General features: G+C 41.0%; 1 protein-coding gene across 1 annotated transcript in view; it reads right to left on the reverse strand.

The window, feature by feature from the left end:
* LOC122810395 (dipeptidase 2-like) overlaps positions 1-18282 on the reverse strand; it is a 501875-nt gene that overhangs the window by 39318 nt on the left and 444275 nt on the right. Inside the window, exon 10 of the mRNA XM_044081997.1 lies at positions 10737-10872. Coding sequence (XP_043937932.1) covers positions 10737-10872 — 136 coding nt within the window. The remainder of the gene's footprint in view (positions 1-10736; positions 10873-18282) is intronic.

Here is an 18282-nt window from a genome sequence, read left to right on the forward strand (position 1 = left end):
TAATTTCTACTGAAACACGGAGGTTGTACCTGTAGGAAATCTTTCACTGTTTGCATTGATTTTGCCTTTTCCTCCATTTTCTTTAATACCTCCTCAGCTTTAACACCAAACAATACATCTTTTTGAAGAGGTGCATCTAGTAGTTTAGCTTTGACATGATCTGGTAAGGTTTGCTCTTTGAGCCAAGCATGTCTACGTATGACTGATCCTGTAACAGCAGCTCTACATGAGGCCTCTAAGGCATCAAAACCACATTGCAAGGTATGTTTACCCACTTGCTCTGCACTATGCAACAAATCCTGCAACTCCTTCAAGTCTGATTGTTCAGGTTGTGACATTTTGCTTTTCAACTGAGATAACAAAAACTGTTGATACTTTAACATATGGAATTGACAGTTTAATGCCCTCATGGTTAAGGTGGCGAGGTGTATACCTTTTTCCCCCACCTTTCTAAAGCTCTGGAATCTCTATCTGAAGGTAATGGATTTTTGGCAGTGGAGGCCTTAATTCCCTTGGGACCCTGTGAAATAGTTTCTGGGTCAGCCGCATGTCTTTTGTATAGGAATTGGTGTGAATCAGGAACCCGGTAATACCTGTCAGGCTTGACTGGAGCGGGAGGTAAAGAATCTGGGTTAAGGCTGGCCTCTGAATACACATCATCTAGTATGTCTAAGACAGGAGGGATAGCCAGAGGCCTGTGCTGAGGGAGCAAGAGGAAATCCCTGAGCCTTTTCTTGGAGTCTGAGTAATCTTGGCCTTCCCAGTGGAAGTGTTCCCTCAAGGTATGCAAGGTTTCCCCAAAAGAGTAGTCCTCAGGGGGGGAGACAAAGGGAGTGGACTCCTCTGCATCAGAATCTTCAAAAGGGGAGTATGAATGTTCCTGGTCTTCAGAATGTTCTGAAGTAATGGAGGCCTGGTCTGAGGAAGGGTATTCTTCCTTCACTCTGGGCCTTTTGTCCGAGGGGGGTTGAGAAACCCTGATAAGAGTAATCAAATCCTCAGCCATTTTGAGCATCTGCTTTTTAGGCATGGGGCCTTGAGAGGGGCCCTGTGGAGCTTGTCTCTTAGAATGCATGGCTGCTTTAGATTTAGTGAAAGCCTTAATGAAAAAAGAAGAAGAAGGCCTGAAGACACCTTGGGAGGTGGCAGGCCTGTCTAAACTCTGAGTTTCCCCACCAAGAGTGGCTTCGGTATCTGTAGTTGGGGTGTGGGCCGAAGAGCCTGCGACCTCGGGCACAGAAGACACCGCTAATGAAGTGTCATCAGTAGTCAGGGGCTGCATAGGCACCTTGCTGAGAACCGGAGCACCAGTAGTCGGCTTTAGCGTGGTGTCGGTAGAAGTCGCGGACCTCGTATATCGGTCCTTATCTTTGCGTCTTTTACTCAAAACTGGAGCCGGATTATCCGACGACATAATGTAATTAAACTTTTTGCCAAAATAGTGTTGGGCGAACTCCGCCCGACGCTTAATAGTGCGTCTGTTGAATGTAGCACAAAAACGACAGGCTGAGACGTCATGGTCTGGGCCTAAGCAAGGAATGCAGAGGGAATGGAAATCCTTATGCGGTATTTGCTTCCCACATGAAATGCAATTATTAACTTTGTCTGACATCGGTCTGAGGCAAGAAAAGTTTTCCCAACGGGGTACTTAGCTTTCAAGAAGACTTCGGTTGAAAAATATTCGTAATCTCAGGAGCTGGCCGACCGGCACTTGCGAACTGCTTCTGCTTCGGGCACTGCGCGGCAAGAAAGACTGAAGAAAATGGCGTTGGCTGTTTCTTTTATACTCCTGTTGCACTGATGTCAGGGAAGAGGTGATGACATCCGACGCCGGACCTAGTCTTTGGAATTCGGCTGACCGAGGACCCGCCTGACGGCAGGAAAACCCATCTGTTATGACTGCAGCTGTATGCATGATGAACATCCTACTTAACACCGAATGTGTGATAAGAGACCTTGGGACCCAGGTGGACAGTATTCTCTCCTTTGATAGTCACATCGCCACATTAGTCAGGAAGTCCTTCTATGTGGCACACCTCATCATAAAAGGGTTCTCATCCAGGGAAAAAGAGGTTATTGTTCCCCTCTACTTGACACTCATTAGACCCATACAATGCCTCTTTTGGAATGTACCTCACAAGACATCTGCAGCAGCTGGAAAGGCCACAGAAGTACCTCACAAAGAGGATTACTGGCCTCAAACAAATGTCCTACACTGACAGTCTCAAAAAACTCCAGCTTTACTTCATAGCATATCGCCTACTCCGAGGTGATCTCTGCCTAACATACAAAGCTATGTTAAACCCAGAGCTGTTGGACATGCTACACCTAAAGAAATCCCAATCCCTCCGAGCTACATGCTCTAGGGACCTAAGCCTTGTCACCACAATAAACTGGACATGCTGGAGGGATAGATTCCTGTCCCAGAGACTTCCCATACTCTGGAACAGGCTACCCCATCTATGTCAAGCAAAGTTCTTCATTAGCACTCTTCAAGAAAAATCTTGATGAGTGGATGGAAAATAGAAAATACAACCCGGGGATCACTTCTGTGTCTCTGCTCAACAGTGGCACAGGAAAATAACTTTCTTGGGTGGCATAAGCCAGGGAACCTTGTTGGCTAGGCTTACATAGGCCCTTGGGCCGATAGCCTAGTACCTACCTATGAACCTATACCAAAGAGAGAATTGTACTCAGTGATTGGCCTAATGAGCACCGAGTACAGTAGGACAATAACATCCTTGGACCTAGATGCCATGCCCTTGCTAATAAGTTGTGTCATCTAGAATGATTTCCTTATAATAGTAGACACATGATGGTTAAAGTCCAAGACACTGACTGTGGCTGCATGTGTTCCCAAGTCTCCAACCACTAGGTCTACTCTTAGGGGTGACTTTTTTATGTGATTAGTCCCCTACATAGTTCCAATAGTAGTAGGAGCAATAGGTCTTAAATAAAAGACTCTACAATCATATTTAGATATGTTATGGGTACATGTAACTCCGTACGAATTGCAGAAGGAGTCATTACTGGCCACACTGCAGGTGCTGCAAAGAGCACTTCTGGCTGACATCAAAGATTGAAACAATACTAATTTCATGAACTTCAATCATATTTTGACTTAGGAATTGGGTCCATTCCCATCATGGTATTAGAAACCAAAAATATTTGGAGAAATTAAAAATAAAAAACTAAGTATCAACCTGTATATCATTAGATGGGTCATTAACTGACTCACTGATAGAACCCATACAGTCAAAATAGGGGAATCCACCTCCAATGGTAGACCTGTAACCAGTGGTGTTCCACAGGGATCAGTTCTGGGACCTCAACTGTTTGGAATCTATATCTCCAAAGTACAAGCAAAATCTAAACATCTGTGGCTGACAAAGTTTGCTGATGACTGCAAACTGGGAGCGGTCATAGAATCTCCAAATGATGTCAACATCCTATAAGTGGATCTTACACAAACAAATGATTGGTGCCAAAGTCATGGCCTTATACTCAATGCAAAAATAATGTATTATCATCCCTTTCGGTAATAGTGATGTTCCTGCTAACTACTAAATCAATAGCAACACGTTAAGTACGCACTCAGTGGTAAGAGACTTGGGCACACAGGTTGACAGCAACCTTACCTTTGACCACCATGTCTCCACAGTGGTAAGAAGGGCATTCTATATTGCTGATCTCATAAGTAAGGGCTTTGCCTCCAGAAAAAAAGAAGTTATAACCTCCCTGTACTTCTCCCTCATCAGGCCAATAACTGAGTACAATGCCCCTTTTCATATGTACCTTTCCAAGCACCTGCAGCAATTGGAGAAACCACAAAGGTTCTTCCCAAGGAAGATTCAAGGTCTTCAGCATCTGTCCTATATGGATCATCTGAAATCACTGTCACTTTATTCTGTTAAATACAGACTATGCAGAGGTGATCTCTGCCTTGCAAACAAGGCAATCTTTGACCCTGATTTACTGGAAATGCTGTATATCTGTAAATCAAATGGAACATGGATTACTCTCTCTAAAGACCTTAACCTGGTATGTGACATTAATAGAGCCTGCTTCTATGGACAGATTTTCTCCCAGAGGTTACCACATCTTTGGAAGAGACTCCCACTTGATGCCAAACAGACCAACTCATTGGCCCTCTTCAAACGTAAACTGGACGATTGAATGGGTAGCTGTAAATTCACCCTGGGGGTTCCACCTGTGTCCCTCTTGGAGAGAGGCAATAGGTGTTGATCATGAAATAAGGGTAGAACTTGGTTTAGGCTTGTAAGGGCACTAGGGCCATTAGTCTAGTAACATCCTATGAGCCTAAATGTGGATTTTGTAGGACTTGCAGTTTTGTGTTAGAAGGACCTAATATTACTTTATCACATTTGGACATAACCATTTACATAAGGGAACTTTTAATTGCAATTCTTTTGGTTTAGTATATATTGCAACCTGTTCCCATTGTAAGGCATTTATGTAGGAATGAATACTCGTAGATCTCTAAATGAATTGAGGAACATTTGTATTCCATTAAAAGGAAGGAGGACAATAATGCTTTTTATAAGCACACAAAAGTTTATTCTTCTGTTAAGCTTTACTTCACAGTGTTGGATAGTGTCCCTTTGGATTACAGAGGGGGACACTATAGGAACTATTTAGGGAAAAAAGACACATTGTGGTAAATTATTAAACTACAAGCCAATAAATTTCCAGGACTTTATAAATATTAAGTGTTTTCTAATGGAGAATTATATTGCCTGGTTGGTTGTTTTGCTGACAAAAAACTTGTTTAAAAAAAGTTTTTTTTAATTGTTTTAACTACAGTGTATATGATTTTATGACCATATTAAATTAAACAAGGATTAAAAAATCTTTTTACGCTATGTGAACAGAGAGGACTTAAAGTTGAAACTTTTTGTATGTTTGCTTCTTTAAACATTTTATTGATTGTTATTGTCAATTATTCTGACAGGTCTATTGCATTATAAATTGATTGTTATGTAAGAAGCTTGTATTCTAAAGAAGAATTGTGAATTCCCTGGACTGAACGACAAAATTTCTTTAAGCCTCTTATTAGGGCTTAAATCAGCACATTGTATGAAATTATAGTTTATATATATCTATCTATCTTTATATATATATATATATATATATATATATATATATATATATATATATATATATATTTTTTTTTTTTTTTTTTTTTTTTTTTTTTATGTCTGAAGGGTTAAAAATAAGTGTATTTAATAAGTGGAGATGTAATTCTTTTTTTATATATTTTTTTTGTATATTCATATTTTACATTTTATATGTATGGACAACTTTTATTTAGGCAGTGGCATAAATAATTGCGTGTGTGACAACAACAGGAGGGGGTTGGTATGTTATTTTTCACCAACAGCAGTGCAGGAGTATGTATTAAATTTTGTCAAGTTGTTTGGTAACTTACTCTGAAGAAGTCTGATGAAAGCTCTCAAAGTGTTTTATTTATTAGTGCCAGTGGTGTTTTTGGCTACATTCTCACATCTAACAGTTCTTGGGTTTACCGTGTTGTACTTTACTGGTTAATACAGTGAAGTTTAGTTAAGATGTTTTTCTTTGTTTGTGTGAGCCTGTACTGCAATGTTATTTTAAATATTTCCTGAGGTTTTGAACTCTGATGTCACTGTGAATATTATACAGTAAGATTGGATAGCCTTTGTTAAGGGCCTTAAGGTAGCTGTCAGAAGGGTTCTGGTGGCAGTGTAAACTACCTTATAGTCTTGGCAAAAGGGGGTATAGCTAGTAAACCTGTGCCAGCCTTTCCCAGAAGTGTGTGTGTGTGTGTGTGTGTGTGTGTGTGTGTGTGTGTGTGTGTGTGTGTGTGTGTGTGTGTGTGTGTGTGTGTGTGTGTGTGCGTCTGTGTGTCTATGTCTCTATGTGCCAGCTACTTGGGCAGGGACACAAAGCACTGTTTGAACAGAGAGAGTGTTGGAGGACTTGGCTTGGAACACTGGCTAAGGACTCAACTCCATAGCTGTGCCAGTAGGGTGTCTTACTGAGGATCTGGAGAAAGGTAAAGAAAAATGCCCCAGACTGACTGTGGTCTGTGTTTGCTCTTAAGAGAAATTGCACTTGATGCAGAGAGCTGCATCTGGAAATACTGTGCGTGTACTTGTCATCTGTTGCCAGTAGTGAGGACTGAGGCTCCTTGATTACTGGTCAGTGGAGGGTCATCACATTTGGCTGGCAGTGGTGGTATCACCACATCACATATTGGGATTCAGTGGTGTGGATATTGAGCTCCTGTAGCCTGTAAACAGTGGTCACTAAAGAAGGTGTTTGTACTCTCAAGCAGCCACATGGTAGACATTCAGAGTTTCATATCACAATAGTTTTATTTATTTTTTGTTAGCTTAGTTAGTCAGGGAGAGCAGGCAAAGATATCAGCAGAGGAGCATGGCAAGCTGACAAGTAGCCAGTTGGCTGAGATGTGCCAAGACAAAGGACTGGGTCATGCCAACCTGACTAAAGCAGTAATGACTGCAGCCTTAGTCAGAGCTGCATCACAGACCAGCAACCAGGAAGACAGCCAGACTGACCTTGGGGATGTACAACTCTCAGAAAATGGACAGTTCAACTTTGCCTCAGAGGACTTAAAAATCCATCTGGAGTTAAAGAGACTTGAACTGGAGGCCATATGTTTGGAAATAGTATCAGCAGAGAGACTGCGGTGTTTTAGAGGCTGAGGAAAATGTGAAACCATGGCATTTAGAGGGTCCATGATTACTGGTCTAGTGGAGGGTCATCACAGCTTGCGCTGGACTTGAATTGCAAACAAAAGTAGTGAAAGATTTCTGGACAATAAAATGATGCAGTCTTCACTGCCTAGACTACCACATGATACAATTAATGGCACATACTGGTAGGAAACATAAATGTGATTAAGGCAGAAAAATATATTACCTACCACCCATAAGCCTTGTATAATATACTATTTAATGCACTTAAAGATTACTGACTACATTTTTATGTAATAATCTTATACTGTCTCATTTCCCAAGCAATACAGCTTTATTCAGTATTGCTAGTTCAGCTCAGTGCAAATCAAATATTTATTACTTACAAAAGTTTGCTTATACTGTTTTAAAGTGTGCTAATAGCGACAGAAATTTTAAAACATGTTTAGCGATAAAGACTTTTCATTATTCACTGAAGGATGATAACATAGTTTAGTGGCCCTTTGAATAACATAGTTAAGTGCAGGTTTTGAGGAGTCAACTGTTATAGTGAAAATGTCTTAAAGAGTGCCTATCATCTTGTGGGAATATATTCTCAGACAAGCTATTTAGACTTAAATTGTTCCATTTGGGTGTTGCCTCCAGGTCCAAAATCTTAGCATGAGTTTGACAGTCAGTGGAAACGATCAGAACTCTGGCTTTTTAATAATATCAAATTGTTAATGACTTGTTAAAGAGCTGCATTGTAATCCAAGGGTAGATGGTTTGAATCCTTCTGCCTTTGTTTGCTTATTGTATGATCTTGAGCAACTAATTTAACTAGACAGTGGTTTGGGACAATTGACGATTTGAAAAAAGGCTTCTTAATGGCCTCATGGATTGCATGCCTAGTACATGCCTATGAATCAATAAACCTATGAAGATGTACATATGAAGAAAATTGATGGACAGTTGTTTTAGCTTGGGCTTGTCTCTCCTCAAAATCACTCATATTCTGTTCCACTGTATCCCTTATCTGTTGGGGTAAATTACTAATATATGTATTTTTTTTTTTACTAATCATCAGCAGCAGATTTTCTTAAGAATATCCAAAGGTAAGTAGTTCATCTATCATTGTATCTGTTATTTGTTTGGCCCTGAGGAGGCATACAAGAATTATTGCACCCAGTGGACAGGTGAATCATTTTGCTATTTAGTCTGAAGTGTGGTAAAGGCTGGTAGTTCCAAAATAGAGGATCCAGAACCTGGATATGATAATGCTTGGCAGAAGCAGGCTTTCTCAATCTGTTTTTTTTTTTTTTTTTTTTTTTTTTGGGGGGGGGGTTATATAAAGAAGAGCGATTCCCAGGTTTAGTGCTAAGTGCATTAAGATTCTTCATATTAAAAGATAGTTTTAGTTTGTTCACTTCACTATTTGCACATCTAGTATGACACCAGTGTATCCATTTTGGTGCAAACGAGAGAGAGAGAGAAACAATTACAATTCCATGTTGGATTGTATAGCAGTATATAGACATGTCATTGTGAGCAGTCGTTTATAGCAGAGAGTACACAATGCACTTGCCAGGACTTGAACCAAAAATTCCAAAAGCCAAAATATCAAGTGGTTCAAATAAGACAGTGGATATGAAGTAAAATGATGAAAGCAAATCATATGCGGAGATAAGCTCTTGTCATAATGTCATCAGACCTATTCAACACCAAAAGACATCCAGCCATCAGTTACTCAACCAATCAGTGGTCTTAATTTTAAAATATTTTTGTAGATATGCTGTCATTTAACTCTGGTGGTGTAGTCGCATTTAGTACTATCCGTCAGTGACTCTTTCATTTTCACCTTTGTCAATGTCCCCATGTCTCTTACTGTATACCATACTTTTGGGGACTTTCTGTTGTGTCCACTTTACTTCTTATTTCTGATGATGATGATGGCTTATCCTTTCCTTCATTTTTCTGTTCTACCCACATAAAGGTATGAACAAGTCACGCTTACAGGTCATACAATGAGATCACTACTAAATCCTAAATACTTACAATAATGAAGACCGGAATCCCGAGACCAGATACCTGAAAGACAAGAAGACCGGAAGACCAGAAGCGTGAATTTCAAAATCATGAAGTACGGAGATGTCAAGAGGTTAGGTAAGTATCTATGTTGTGTTGGTAAGCGGCTTTAGTGTGTGTGTGTAAGTGTGTGTTGTGACTGTGATGTGTGTGTGTGTGTGTGTGTGTGTGTGTGTGTGTGTGTGTGTGTGTGTGTGTGTGTGTGTGTGTGTGTGTGTGTGTGTGGGGAATGCAGGTATGTGGTGGTGTTTTCGTGTGTTTGTCTATATAGTGTGACCTTGGAGTTAGTATATTTAAGTGGGGGGGGTCACAGCCCCCCACCTGGCGGGTGCAGGGGGGCTTGCCCCCCTGCTTTTATGTAGTGTAGGTTTGTGTTTTTGTGTTTTGGGTGAAGGTGTGTGTATGTGTATGTTTGTGGTGTATGTTTAGTGTAGTGTTCGGTATTTCAAATTTCGTGCTTCTGATCTTCTGGTCTTCTCGGCTTTCGGGTATCTGGTCTCGGGATTCCGGTCTTCGGTATTGTAAGTATTCGGAATTTAGCAGTGATCCCCATACAACATATGCAGTACTGCAATCACAATTGTTTTATATGACTTACATGTCACAAGATTTATTAAAAAAACTGTCCTCAATGTGTTTACACATGCTAAAATTGTAGTACTGAATAAAATGTTCAGTATCCACTTCTGTGTACCCTATTTTGGATGTACTTCAGTTTTCTATTCCTTGTTCACTAAGAATCAAAATTGTGTAACATAGAAAAGACAATCTTGATTCTACAATGAAAAAGATACAGAAATCCAAGAAGCACATTTCTAAAATTCAAGACCTGGCACTCAGGTGGCTAGAGGGATATAGCCCTAACTATGGCCCAGCCAATCCAGATTCAGTTAGTGTCTCAGGCAACTGATGTAGCAGCATGTAAGAGATGGACATGCCCATCACAATGGGGGGGGGGGGTGGGCATTCTTTGCGGTGACCCATGGTAGAGGCAAGGGACTCCAAGTTGTGGGGCCATGTCAAAAGAGGGGAAAGGGTGGTGCACAAGGCTGAGCACCTGTAGAGGTAGGACAATAAACCTCATGCCCACCTCTTGGACTAAACCATAATGTCACAGTGGGTGGGGAATGTAGGTCTAAGAAAAAAATCCCCTCTGGGCTGATAGAGGCAGCCAAGCCCCGCCGCCAGAATACAGACATATGGTAGACCCAGTGTTGACATAGAGCACTGAGTAAGAAGGCCATAGGACGATGGACAGGGGAATAGAAAAGTGCCTAACAAAATGAAGTCCTCAAATGTGTAGTGAACAAGAGAAATGGGATATGAAAACACTAGTGAAATGAAAGAGTTACGCTGTCAGATAGTGTTGAATGCAACTACACCACCAAGGTTAAATGTCTATAAAAATGTTTTGAAATTCAGAACACTGATGATTTGATTAAGTGATGACATGCCATAAATAAGGGTTCTCTTTTTGCTGTTGAATAAGCCTAGGATATCAGATTGCAACAAAAGTTTATCACTGTGTAGGACTGTTTTTATTTTACTTCACAGTGTTTTTTTTAGCTTAGATGGCTATCTTGGGTTTTCTGCATAATGTCATCATTGCAAAGACCAGTGGGGAATAAGCTGTAAGTAAAACAGGACCTACAAATTATCCAATGAAAAATGAGCCGATTAGGTGAGTGGTACGCATTTCCTGCTGTCATAATTAATGTTTCTATAACAATTCAAAAACATCAAAATGGGTGGGATTAGGTAAATACGGCAAGACATTTTGTGTCATTTTCTTCTTAACAGCTGTGCTGAGGTGGAGCTATTTACTGCTAATGTACTTACTTGTATGACAAAAACGTCTACAGTTGCATTGCATTTCTATCCAAAAAAGAAAGAAGCCTCAGAACAAAGGAACAAATGTAATGTAGAATTTTCTTAAAGTTATCAATAACTTACATCTTCCACATCTTTAAAAACGCGGAGTATATTGTTCCGCAAAACTGCTTCAAGTTCCACATCAGTCCAGTTTCGGTTCATGAGTTCTTGAATTAAAGCTGGGTATTTGGAAACATCTTCCAGACCATCAGGAAAACTGTGAAACAAGAGAGCTAAATATTTCTGTGTCCATAGTTTGCAGCAAAACATTCTTTCACTATATGTCATATGAAAAGGGTTTTCAAAAAAACTGTCATAATTACATATGTTTCACTACCAGATGCTACTAAAATTAACATATGAAAAAGGTTTGTCCTATTGTGTATAATTCTAAAAATAAATATAATGAAAATAACAGTTTTAAAGTTATTAAGACTCCATATCTCCTTTGTGGCACAATATCTGATGAACGCAGAAATTTGACTGTGTTGTTTTTCATTAAAATGTCTGTTTACATGTTATTTTAAAAAGCGTTAAAAACGTTTACATTTTAGATAGCACTGATGGTATATTGGAATAAAGCTCTAACTAAGGACAAGGTAACCAATGTTTGACTCACGGCTCTGGTGCCAGAAAAATATATCAGGAGAGCATAGATATCCACACTGTGAAGCACACTCACAATCCCTTAGAGGTGGGTGTTGGTGTAGTTGGCTTCTTGTAGACAGGCCTTTGGCTGATTCATAGCTTCATAGGTTCATAGGTGTCTTAATAACCATTAGGCCTTTTAAGCCTAGCCACGCATCCCAAGTCTCCGCCAAGTTCTGCTATCCTTTACTATTGTAAGCAGGGGCTTGAGAGATGAAACATTTTCAAACAGGATCCTGGGAGATGAACCATTTACAGACTGTGTGTGTCTATTAAGGACATAGGTATCAAACCAGAGATGAATTTCTTGTTCCCAATTGTCCAAGTAACACGTGGATTGGGTTAGGGAGGAACTCTGCTTCACATGTATGGGGACCCTGTTTCAGAGAAGGGGTAGTATTTGGGATATATATCTGTCTCTCCAAAAGGCCCTATTTATATCACAGGCAAGGTAAGTCTTCAGAATGAGTAATTCTGATGCTTTTTGTTTTGTGGATGTGCAGGAGGCCCATCAGAATGGGGTCTGATAATGCCCTGTATGCAAGGCATAGATCTCTCCTCAAAAGCCTGTAGGAGACAGAACACAGGGATAGGACTTTGAGGTGGTCTGCACAGGAAATGTTACTTATGCCCTGTATTTTATTAGTGAGGAACCTCTGTGGATGTTCCAGTTGTTAGATATGCCTGGTTAGGTACATACCAAAGGGTGCATTGCACTCAGTGATAGGTCTGATGAATGCCGAATACAGTGGAACAATGACTTCCTTAGACCTAGATGCCATACCTTTGTTTATAAGTTGTGCAACATAGAATGATTTCCTCACTACTGTAGACATAGGATGATCAAAGGCCAGACAACTGTCTAAGTGAGTCCCAAAGTCACTGAGACTGAGTCAACTCTTAGGGATGTGTTGTCATTATGATAGTTACCAGGGGTGGGTGATTTCCTGAAGGATACTATTATGCATTTCTTGGCATTTAGTTTTAGTCCATGGCTTTGACACCAGTTGTTTTTCTGTGTCAGCCCCTCCTGGAGAACATTTGTGTCAGTGTGAGAGTCAATAACAGCTCCCAATTTGCAATCATCTACAAATTTAGTCAGCCAGAGACCACTGACATTGGCATTGACTTCAGAGAAGTAAATGTCAAAAAGGAGCAGTCCCAGGACCAGTCCCTGAGGGACTTCATTTGTGACTGACCTCTTTCTAGAGGTGGACTCCCCAGTTCTAACTTCCTGTGTCTTATCTGTGAGCCAGCTGGCTATCCACCAGATGTCATAAGATTTATGCCTAACCTCTTGAGTTTATCAACAATGCCCAAGTGGAGTATTGTGTCAAATGCCTTGCCCAGGTCAAAGCAAACAGTATGAACCATTTTGCCCTCATCCATTGCTTTGGTGACTTTGTCAAAGAAGTCCACAGGATGCGTAGACATTAAACCAAATTGGGTAGGGTCCAGTGTCTGGAGGTTTCCTATATCATTACTGATCAGTTCCATGATAACTCTTTCCATGGCTTTACATATAGGACTAGTGAGACTTGTGAGTCTGTAGTTTTCAGGGTCTGTAGATGGCCCAACTTTGTGCAGAGGGATGACTATTGCTGTTTTTTATTTGTAAAGCATGAAGCCTGTTTAGAGGCTATGGTTAAATAGTGATGCCAGAAGATCTGATAGGACATGTTTAATGCTATTTAGAAAGCATCCTGGGATATTGTCTGGGTCTATCGATGCAGTGTTTTTGGCCTTAGAGATAGCACTGAGAACCTATTCCCTAGTGAGAGTAGGGAGAGTTTCATTTGATGGTATTTCCTGAGGGGAGGTTGATGCGGGACAGAGGGGTAAAGTCAGAGCTGAATCTGTCTGCCAGTAGGTTTGCTATATGCTCTGGCACAGTATAGGTGTCTCCATTAACAATGATCTCTGCACACAATTGTGTATTGCCTTTGAGGTTGTGGACATAGCTAAAGAATGCATTGTTGCTATCCTTGGTATAGAGGGCAACATTTACCTCAAATTTGATTTTTGTAAAGTTTACTTGTCCTCTGAGTTGTTTGTTTAGTTTGATGAGAATACTTTTATCCTGCTGAGTGCTGTACCTCCTAATTTTTGCCATGATTTTCTTTCTGTTATACAACCTGCTGATGCTGTGATTCCACCAAGGTGGCTTGTTTTATGAGTTAGTTCTGTACTTACTCCTGGTGGGTATAGCTGCCTCTATGCAGCTATTAACTAACTTGTACAGAGTTCCTATGAACAGTTCTGCATAGGAAATAGCATTCCATGGTTTATGGGGTCTTGAAATTTTGCCCAGGTTATCACTTAATAGTAGGAAGTTAACCTTAAAATAGTTCCTGAACATTCCAGGTTAACTGGGTTTTCAGGTGTTATTTTTACTTCAACGAAGACCGTTTTGTGATCTGACCTTACCAGAGAGGACATTACACTAGGGGATGTGCAGCTCACACCCATATTAGTGAGGACTGGAACCCATATGTCTGTGCCCCTGGTCAACATATTGGCAATATGGTCCAGGAAGTTTATATATGCAAAATCCAGAAATCTCTGTGCCTGTACATTTGGTGTCATATACGATTCTCAGTTAATGGTGTGGTAATTAAAGATGCCCATTAATATGATATTGGTTGGATGGTGAGAGTTTCCAGTAAGCTTAAATATATGTTATGGGTTTCCTGGGTCATAGAGGAGGACCTTCAGCTTCCAAATAATTGGTATGGGATTTTGCACATGTTGACTTAAATGTGGAGAAGGTCAAATACATCATTATGTTTGACCAGCCTTGAGGTATATTTTTATGTAAATCGAGACATCTCCAGCTTTAGTCCCTGTCTATGTAGTAGCTGGTCTAACTATGTGGAAGTCATTCTAGCCTTGCATTGCGGGTGTGCTCTATGTGGATTTAAACCATGTCTCAGTGACTGCATAGATGTCAGCATTCTCTAGGGTGAGGAAAGCTTGTAGGGAGTGAAGTTCCTTGTTTAGAATATTAGCACTGAGTAGTAACTCCTTTAGATTTTCCTGGTTTTGATTTGCTATGTTGGAAGTACTTTCAGTATGGCATTGCCTAAAAAAAAGGCACTATGGGGAGGACAGTGTTTAGCTAATATTCAACAGCCTAGAGGGGAGAGGTGCAGACCATTCCTGGCAAAGCAGGGTGGTCTGTTGATCATCTCCTTCCATGTTGACAAATATTGATCCCCCCCCTTAGAATGACACCAGAAACCAAGCCAATTATTAAAGTCATTCATCTTTTGTTCATATTGTGGCATCAGCCTTGGAGAAGGTAAAATGCTACTCAATGCTAGGCTCATACCAGTCTGGGACACATATTCCAAGAGCTTCAGGATGTCACTCTTCATATAGTCTAAGGAGGTATGTCTCAGGTCTCTTACACCCACACAGACTATGAATGAATCATACTGGTAGTTGTGGTCCACTGATCTTAGTGCATGTGCAATGTGGTGGATCCTGGCCCCTGATAAGCTACTGGCAGTGACTGTCTCCTTATACAGCCTGGTGAGATGGACATCATTGTATCTCACAATGGAGTCTCCAATGACCAGAATATTGGATTGTGTGGTTGATTACCTTATGGGCTTAGAAGTAGATGCTTCATGATATGTGGCTGTATGTGTCGATGTGGGAATCGTTTTGTCAGAGTACATTCGGTGAAACCAGTAGGGTGGTAGCCCCTAATGGTGATTACACAGGAGCATGCACTTGTAAGGGGAGGCATTTTGAATTCCTCTGGTGATGCAGGTAGCCTAGCCCACTGCCCACAGGATGGGCTTATCAATTTACATAAATGTCATTCCTAGGATGCTGATGAGAGGACAAACTCTCTGGACTGCCTGAATGATGGCACCTCTGGACTTCTCCCAACCTATTGGATCTGGGGACTTTACACTGCTAGGAAATGCATAGGCTCATGTCCAGTAGGGAGATGGTTGAAAAGCAGCAGGTTAAGGGGGAAAAGTGAGTAGAAAAAAAGTATATTTTACTGATGCATAATAAGATGGAAGGAATTACAACTTATCCCATTTCTCCAAAACCTTCAATATTGTAGTGCACTTGCTAGTATCTGCTTCAATAACAAAAGGTGGTTCAGGTCTCAGATTGGGACCAAAGTCATACCTGAAATACTATTTGACTGCAAGGATGACTTCTTTAGATCTTCAGGTGGGTATCAAGGTACCCAAAGTATGACACAAAAACAAATTAGAAATCTCTTTGGAGTCTTTATTGACATTCCTCTTCCTAGAAAGCCATTATGTGCAGCTTACAGCCTATTCATACAGGAGGTTATGTATACAGGCTGCCATAACAATTTGGTTCACTCCCCTGTCCACCTCGGGGGGTCTGTATTAGACCATTGAAAATTCAGGTTCAGTGAATGTAATTTCTGGTGCACTTACATCGAACATGCCATTTGTCAAACTGTTCATACAGAGAAGTTCGTTCAGTGAAGATCGGAAAATTTGCCCTTTCCTCACTGTAAAGTGATCTCAGACTTGATATATATAATTAGCGGGGAGTGGGGGGTAAAGCCCCCCACAAGAGTGGAATTTGATGAATGGCATTTCTGATGAAATGCTGTTCATTGAATTGGGTTTTCACTGATTTAATATAAACTCCACCTAGGCACTGACTGCAGGTTCCCTGAAATATGTGTAAATGCTGAAAAATAATTAGGTAAAAATATATTTTTCAGGGTCAAGCCACACCTTGTTCTTTATTAGTGCTAGTAAGTCATTTTCCTGTATTTTTTGACCCTATGAAGTTCACTTCTAGAATTTCTTAGTATGTTTATACTTTATAATTACCTTATACTATACTTTTGGCCACCTAACCTGGACCGAAACACTAAAGGAGGAGGTATGTCCATATTCATTAATATATCCACACCTCCAGGTTAGTTGCTCAACATAATGCATCCGAAATTATTCAAGTGCATCTAACTGGGCAAGACTGCAATCCAGGTTGTAGCTTGTTACAGATCCCCCACCATGCTCCAGGATGCCCACTCCCATGTTTCTTGATATACTGGGTAATATTAAGGTACAGCCCAATCCCCTAATAATGGGCAACTTCAACTACTCCACCATCAACTGGGAAAACTACTCATGTACTAACTCATTTGCTGAATGCTTTCTGGAATTCATAAATTCCAGTGCCCTGGATCAGCTTGTCCATACCCCCACCAGGGGCAGAAATATCCCCATTACCAATATGGGCAACTGATGTTCCATGCCAGAGGTCAACTCCTCGCTGGTCAGATCTGACAACAAGCTAATCACCCTAGACATCAATATCCTGCACCCACCCCCCATTAAGGAAGCCACCGTAAAATACTTCTCCAAAGTCAACTTCATGTTTCTTAAGACAGAAGTGGCAAGCTTCACGACACCCATACAGATGGAAAATAGAGGTACAACTGCTGAATCCTATACAACTGCACTGTATAAGCACATACATGAGTGCATGGATCGTGCCATCCCAAACAGAACTAAGATGCTATCCTCCAAAAAAATAAAGCCAATCTGGTGGTCTCCTGCCATAAACAAACTCTACAACAGAAGGAAGAAGCTGTTGCAAAAAAGACTCCCTGGTCACCCTCAGTAAGTAGCTGAGATCCCTCATAAAATCCTCCAAAGCTATTTACGAAAATAAAATTGCCACTGATTCTAAAGACAACCACAAAGCATTCTACAGCTATGTCAAGAATCTCAATGGCGAAACACAGATCTGCTCTGAGCTACAGCACAATGGCACTAGATATACAGAATCAACTGATATTGTCAACATCCTGGCAGATAGATTCAGTGCAAACTTCACCCTCCTCACCCCCCCCAAAGGGCCCATCACTATACCAGAAGAATGCAAAGGCCCTGTAATCACACCTGCACAAGTAAAGACTGCACTCTCCAAAGCCAAGAACACAGCATCCATGGGACCTAACAACATCCCAGGCTACATTCTGTATAAACTACAGGATGAACTGGCACCCCACCTAAGTACCATGTTCAATCATAGCCTCACCTCAGGCTTTGTGCCTACTGAATGGTCCACAGCGACAGTTATCCCACTCCACAAAATGGGTGCCACCACAGACCCCAGGAACTACCGCCTCATTAGCCTGACGAGCCTGGTCTGCTAGGCCATGGAACATATTATCTTGAAGCTTATAAACAAGGACATAGGTAACCTCCAAACTCTGGACCCCACTCAGTTTGGGTTTGTAAAAGGTAGGTCATGTCTCCTAAACATGACTGACTTCTTTGAAGTAGTCAACAGAGCCGTGGACAAGTGTAAGGTGGTGCACATAGCCTATCATGACCTCACCAAGGCTTTCAACACCATCCTCCACTCTGGAATTATAGATAAACTCACTAGACTGGGCATAAATCCCTATGTCACAAGATTGGTGGCCTACTGTTTCACTGACAAAACCCACACAGTGAAATTAGTCGACTCCAAATCCAACTTCAGACCAGTGAAAAGTGAATTACCACAGGGCTCAGTCCTTGGTCCTCTCCTGTTTGGCATCTACTTCTCAGAAGTCCAAGCTAATACAGCAGGTGTTTGGCTAATGAAGTTTGCAGATGACTGCAAACTAGGTGCCATAATAGAATTGCCTAATGATGTGGGCATTCTACAAAGGGGCTTCACTGAGACTGATGCTTGGTGTCAAAGTCATGGCCTCAAGCTCAATGCCAAGAAGTGCATTGTCATCCCCTTTGGGAAAAACACTGACAAAAACATGAACTACCACATAGGCGGTAGCCTACTAAACACCAAAAGTGTGATAAGAAACCTTGGGACACAGGTGGACAGTAGTCTCTCCGTTGATAATCACATTGCCACAGTAGTCAGGAAATCCTTCTGCATGGCACACCTCATCACAAAGGGGTTTCACCTCCAGAAAAAGGAGGTCATTGTTCCTCTTTACTCATCCCTTATC

This window comes from Protopterus annectens, chromosome 8.part1 (genome assembly GCF_019279795.1).
Source record: "Protopterus annectens isolate FY-2018-M chromosome 8.part1, PAN1.0, whole genome shotgun sequence".
Taxonomy (NCBI): domain Eukaryota; kingdom Metazoa; phylum Chordata; order Ceratodontiformes; family Protopteridae; genus Protopterus; species Protopterus annectens.